We start from the raw sequence: 6,825 nt of genomic DNA on the forward strand, positions 1-6,825 counted from the left end.
GTGTACAAAGACTTGCTATCTGTGCAGTGCTTGCTCCACCATCATATTCAATATTTGTTCCTGATTAATATGCAAAAATCACGATACGGTAAGTTACCGTAATATGATGGCAGAGCAAGCACTAGTCTGCACAGATACTGTAGCAAGTCTTTGTACAGAGTAACATTGCAACCTAACTGCCATGAATATTGTGGATGTACTCTTCTATTTAATCCTTTGGGGGATGTTGATGATGTCATCTGCCCATTTGTAGATTTGATCAAAATAAATTGGTTGAACAGAAGTCATATGTTGGGACCATCGCTCCATTGTTCACAATGGTTTGTGCCACCCCATGAGGTCATGTGATCCAAGATGGCTGCAGTGTGAATAAGGTCTATTCACCATATTCCTGGCCCTCTCTATGGAGGCTGCCATTTTCTGTGCTGCTTCAAAAAACATCTTTTCCCTTCCTCCCAAGTAAGGAAGTGACAGGGAATTGTCTGTTGCCAGATTTTATTTCAGGTGGGAGTCTGCAACTGTGGACAAATATGTTAATCTGGGGTCCTTGATTTGAAAGGATTTGGGAAACACTGTTTTTTTTAAAATATTAGAAAGTAAGCCCAATAACCAACTACACTATTTTTTTTTTAAAGACACAAATTGCTTATTATAAGCAGACATGGCAGCACATGTTAATTCAGAGCGCCAACTACTGACACTTTAATGCAAGGACAACAGGAAACCAAATGATGTTTTTCAGGCCATCTTTTTCAGCCTCCGCCTCTTTAAGGATATGAACAGGAAGCCGGGGGCGGGGCCAGGAATAACATGAATAGGGTACTTACCTCGGAGATGAGGTGTTCCACAGTGCAGGTTCCTAAACGTTTTTGTCTCAGGGCACCCCATACATATATTTTTAATCCGAGGCACCCCTACATTATAATTTTCACTCCCAGCACCTTATATTTATATTGTTGTTGTCGGGTGGAAACCTTGTATGTCCAAAACCGTTCGTTTTGCATTTATCATCTATAAAATGTACTAAACTAGTGAAAACAGCAGATCTATAAGGCGATTTTATAAGAGACTCGTCGCCAATTGCAAGATATTTAAAAGTTATTTGGGGCCATGATGATAAACTCTTCTTCCCACAACTAGACCAAGGATTTATATTGTCTGTGTTATTGTTTACAACCACAATTAGTCACGTGTGGCAGGATCGCGGTTCCACTAGTTTTACTAGTAGTAGGCTAGTGTAGGCTTAGAAGCCTTTTCATAAGTTAATTTAATCTTTTCCATTTAATGATTTCCTTTATCCTCATCTAAGTTTGCGCTAATGCACGCAACTGTTTTCACCAGGTTTTAAAGCCTAGTAGGCTTTTCAGAAGTTAATTTAATGTTTTCCATTTAATGATTTCCTTTATCATCATCTTGCGCTAATTCACACAGCTGTTTTCACCAGGTTTTAAGGTCTTATTTTAGTTGTTTCTCATAAGCTTGCGACACTCCTTGCCCATCGTGCTTAGGCTCACCGGGAAAACCGCGGTCGCATAGGGTAGGTACCTCAGAGATGAGGACAGGCAGGTGCTCCATGAGGTAAGCAGACATCTCCCCCAGCCTCAGCTGTGCTCTGAAGGGTTAGGGTTAGGGTTTAGGGTTAGGGTTAGGGTTAGGGTTAGGGTTAGGGTTAGGGATAGGGATAGGGTTAAGGTTAGGGTACGTACCTCAGAGATGAGGACAGGCAGGTGCTCCATGGGGTAAGCAGACATCTCCCCCAGCCTCAGCTGTGCTCTGAAGGTTTAGGGTTAGGGTTAGGGTTAGGGTTAGGGTTAGGGTACGTACCTCAGAGATGAGGACAGGCAGGTGCTCCATGGGATAAGCAGACATCTCCCCCAGTCTCAGCTGTGCTCTGAAGGGTTAGGGTTAGGGTTAGGGTTAGGGTTAGGGTTAGGGTTAGGGTTAGGGTACGTACCTCAGAGATGAGGACAGGGAGGTGCTCCATGGGGTTAGGGTTAGGGTTAGGGTACGTACCTCAGAGATGAGGACAGGCAGGTGCTCCATGGGATAAGCAGACATCTCCCCCAGTCTCAGCTGTGCTCTGAAGGCCTGAGGACTGATCCTCTTCACGCCTCTCTTCAGCAGACACAGCAGCTTGGTCCTCCAGGGGGGCGACGTCTCCTCGCACACAGGGAGACACGCAATGCTTTCAACCGCATCGAAAGCACTAGAAATAAGTCTCAGCTTATTTCAACAGAGCGGAGCGTTAGAACAGCTGTGGTGTTTATTCTACTGAAAGCACTAGAAATAAGTCTCAGCTTATTTCAACAGAGCGGAGCGTTAGAACATCTGTGGTGTTTATTCTACTGAAAGCACTAGAAATAAGTCTCAGCTTATTTCAACAGAGCGGAGCGTTAGAACATCTGTGGTGTTTATTCTACTGAAAGCACTAGAAATAAGTCTCAGCTTATTTCAACAGAGCGGAGCGTTAGAACATCTGTGGTGTTTATTCTACTGAAAGCACTAGAAATAAGTCTCAGCTTATTTCAACAGAGCGGAGCGTTAGAACATCTGTGGTGTTTATTCTACTGAAAGCACTAGAAATAAGTCTCAGCTTATTTCAACAGAGCGGAGCGTTAGTACAGCTGTGGTGTTTATTCTACTGAAAGCACTAGAAATAAGTCTCAGCTTATTTCAACAGAGCGGAGCGTTAGAACATCTGTGGTGTTTATTCTACTGAAAGCACTAGAAATAAGTCTCAGCTTATTTCAACAGAGCGGAGCGTTAGAACATCTGTGGTGTTTATTCTACTGAAAGCACTAGAAATAGGTCTCAGCTTATTTCAACAGAGCGGAGCGTTAGAACTAGCCTGGTTAATAAACCAGACCACACAACACCACCCCGTGGTGTAGTGTGGTCTGGAGCCTCACAATTGAGAATCCATTTCCACCAGCCACCAGAAAGAGTTAGCCAATCAGGGCTGTAGGCTGTGTGGACACAAAGACATTCCCCCCTCCCCCTCCCCTCTATGACAGGCACCAAACAGGTAGTTGTCTTTGATGCTTTCATTGACACTAACGAGGTCTTGACACTTGTATGGCCCAATAAATTAACTTAAAGGAGTAGTTCACCCCCAAAATGACTTTTTTTCTATTGATTACTCAGGCTATGGAGAGTAGAGTTCAATAATATTTTTTGTTTTTTGTTACATTCCTAAGACAAAATTTTGATTCGAGTAAATTTACCCCCATTGATTCCGGATGGTGACCCGTTTCGAAACGGGTCACCATCCGGAATCAATGGGGGTAAATTTATTGTTATCACAGTAATCAATAGAAAAAAAGTCATTTTGGGGGTGAACTACTCCTTTAATGCGCAACCCCTAGGGAGCAATTAAGAGCAATTTTCGTTGATGTTTCATTGATTAGAGAGAACACTAACGAGGTCACAGGCATCAAACAGGTAGTTGTCTTTGATGCTTTCATTGACACTAACGAGGTCTTGACACTTGTATTGCCCAATCAATTACCTTAGTGTGCAACCCCTTTGAAGGGAGCAGTTAAGAGCTCACCAGGCTTTATCCCGCCCCCCAGAAATGGAATCTCTCCCTGCAACCCCAGACGCTCTTCCCAAAACGAAGTGTGTGATGAGGCTGGCACCGCCAGGCAACGTTAGAACATCTGTGGCGTTTAACAACCCATTCAGAACGGGTACACAGTATTGTGTATCGTTATTTTATGCTTTAACTATTGAAAAATAGCAGACATACAAGCTCGCTGTGAGCTTGTAGATCTGCTATTTTTGACCCGATTCTATAAGTGTCTTTTGAATCCTTCTAAGGTTTTTTGGAAAGACCTATGTTTCTATGTCAGCAATCTGGCCAGCCATTGTCAAAAAGAAAAGGTCCTTTTCACTTCAACTGGAGCTCAGTTAGTCTGTTCTTGAGAGACTACCATGTCAGTGGTTCTCAAACCTTTTCATGTGAAGGACCCCCACATTGACATTTATTTGGCCACGGACCCCCATCTCAAAATATTTAGTTCCAGGGACCACCCAGAAGCAAAATTTGAGTTACAGACGTTCGCTTTAAAAATTCAAAGATTTGCACACATTTTCACGACTTAAAACAAAAATAGCAGATCTCCAAGCTGGCAGCGCGGCACTCGGTATAATCCGAGGCCTAAATGGGTTATTCTACTGAAGAACAGCTGTGGTGTTTATTCTCCCAGTAGGTATTTATTCTCTCTTTAACACTCGGGTGACTGAAAATAAAAAACTACCACTCTGACTGCATTTATCAGTCAAATTGACAGGTAAATTCTCTCCCTTTTTGCCCAGGAGAGCAACACCTCCTCCCTGCTGCCAGCGGGGGTTCTATTGTCTGTTGTTCTATTGACAATAGAACCCCTGTTGCCAGCGGGGGAGGAGGTGTTGCTCTCCTGGGCAAAAAAATGTAAAGAATTTACATTTCAATTTGACCTATAAATGCAGTCAGAGTGGTATAATGTATATTATTTCATACTTAGGAAATGTTTCAGAAGGGGGAAAAAACTTATATCTTGAGTATTTAGGAAAAGTCATGGAAGGGGAAATTTCTGACACCTTCACAGGGAGAGTTATTGCACTTTGCAATCTCAAAATTGGCCAAAATGACCTGTTAGTCACCCATGTGTTAAAGGAGTCGTTCAGACCAAAACACATATAGGGTTAAATCTGCCTTTTATCATATCCCTTCATACCTGCTTTAGTCAATGTTTTTCATAGCTGCCCCTGTTGCTACTCAGATAGTCTTTATTCTAGTGCGGTTATTTCTTTAGCTTCAAAGTTAGTATTTTTTAATTGGATTGTGTTTACACAACGTCCCGAGACCAACCAAACCGCTGTTTTGACCTCACAGGCACCCTTACTTGTCTAAACAGACGAGAAGATCCTCTGCTCCTCCCCTCCCTTTCTAGGCTCTCCTCTCCCTGCTCTGGTGCAGAGCAGAAGCCGTAATACAAGAGTGTAGAATAGGAGGACTTCTTAAAAGAATATTTGACACTTCTGTGAGAGCCACTATTCTTGCTGATTGGTAGGCGTATCCAATACTTAATTCTTGCAATGAAATGCAAATTAATTATTTAAAAATCATACAATGTGATTTCCTGGAATTTCTTTTTAGATTTTGTCTCTCATAGCTGAAGTATACATGTGATAACAATTGCAGACCTCTCCATGTTTTGGAAGTGGGAAAACCTGCTAAATCGGCAGTGTATCCAATACTTATTTCCCCCATTGTATCAGTACCGGTATATACATAGGGTTAGGTATATATATATATATATATATATATATATATATATATATATATACTAGGTCTATTCAGTGTGTGTGTATATATGTATATGTATATATATATATATATATATATATATATATATGTATATATATATATATATATATATATATATATATTAGGTCTAACCTGAGCGTCCCCAGCATGCAGGGTGTATAGTATAACATATACTAGATCTATATATCAGTATATATACAGTAGGTATATATATATTAAACCTGGGCCGTTATCGGCGTTATCGTGCTGCGTTAACGTGAGACTCTTGTCGGCGGTAAAAAAAAATATCGTCGTTAATCGCGGATCAAAGTTGGGTCTGGGAGCTGCATGCGCAATGACATCACACACAGGACACGCTGCCTTGTTTTGTTAGATGCAGTCAACATGTTGTCTAGGCAGAGGCGTTCTAAATTCTGGCTGTATATTTCACAACAATGTCACACTGTCATTGGCTGCACCTGTGTGCTGTGCTAGTTTTGATAATGAGACGTCAGCTTTACCTATATTCAGTTGTTATTACTCAAACTCACTGCATGGACAGACATGTCTCCCCGTTCTGTCTCCGAGCTAGAGTGCCCTAAAAGGGTTTTCAAGCCGCCTCCTCCTACCACGTTCTGACTGTCGTGATCATTGCCGTCACAAAACAAGCTGCATGTTTAAAGTGCTCCATGTTGTTAAATGCTCCCCTTAGTCCCCTATAAATCACTTGTGAAACTTTGCAAGAAAGAAACGTGTGTAAATCCGTTGATAGAAGTGCAGCAGCAGCTCCGACCACAAGGAAGCACAAAGTAGCCTACACTGTGAAAAACGTTGTGCCTTCTCGTTCTGACCACGAGACTGAGTACACTGTCAAAAATATTTTGTGAATTACGTTTTTTTTTTTGTTTTTTATAAATAAATAGGCTACAAATAAAATAAACATGCAGCTGTTAATATTATGGGCTCATTGGGCTGTTTGCAGACAAATACATTTACTGCACCCAGCATTTAGCTTGTCAGAGTGGTCTTGTTGGAGCGCCTCAGCCTCGGCTGCAGAGATCATGTGCAACTTCTTCCAGAGAGATTGATTGATTGATTGATTGATTGATTGATTGAAGACTTTATTAGAAGTTTGCATAGGAAAAAGAGGTTTCATGACAGTACAGTTCACTGGTACAAGATCAACTAAAAGGAGATCCTAGTAAGCTTTTCGCCTTATTTACCCAGGAAACCTTTATGTACCTCATATAACATTGAATGACAGACAGACAGAACTCCATCATCATTTGAAAAAGGGCTCCTGCCCCCATCCTTGCAGGGGGGCCCGCGATTTTCAGGGACGCCACTAATTTTGAATGCCTTCGGCAGACTTAAAATGAGCCATTTTAATCGCGATTAATCGCGATTAACTCCAGGATTGAGTGCGATTAATCGCGATTAAAAAAAATTAATCGTTGCCCACCTCTAATATATATATATCAGTATATATATATCAGTATATATACAGTAGGTATATATATATCAGTATATATATA

At 41.4% G+C, this 6,825-nt stretch overlaps 1 protein-coding gene across 1 annotated transcript in view; it reads right to left on the bottom strand.

Annotated features, from left to right (window-relative positions):
• The window catches only part of dnah9l (dynein, axonemal, heavy polypeptide 9 like), a gene marked incomplete at both ends in the record, with an annotated part of 263,680 nt that extends 262,105 nt beyond the window's left edge, over positions 1-1,575 (bottom strand). Inside the window, one exon of the mRNA XM_080727109.1 lies at positions 1,546-1,575. Coding sequence (XP_080583235.1) covers positions 1,546-1,575 — 30 coding nt within the window. The remainder of the gene's footprint in view (positions 1-1,545) is intronic.
• Between the last annotated feature and the right edge of the window lie 5,250 nt (positions 1,576-6,825).

Source organism: Nannobrachium achirus (assembly GCF_963921795.1).
Source record: "Nannobrachium achirus genome assembly, chromosome: 5".
In the NCBI taxonomy this organism is placed as follows: Eukaryota; Metazoa; Chordata; class Actinopteri; order Myctophiformes; family Myctophidae; genus Nannobrachium; species Nannobrachium achirus.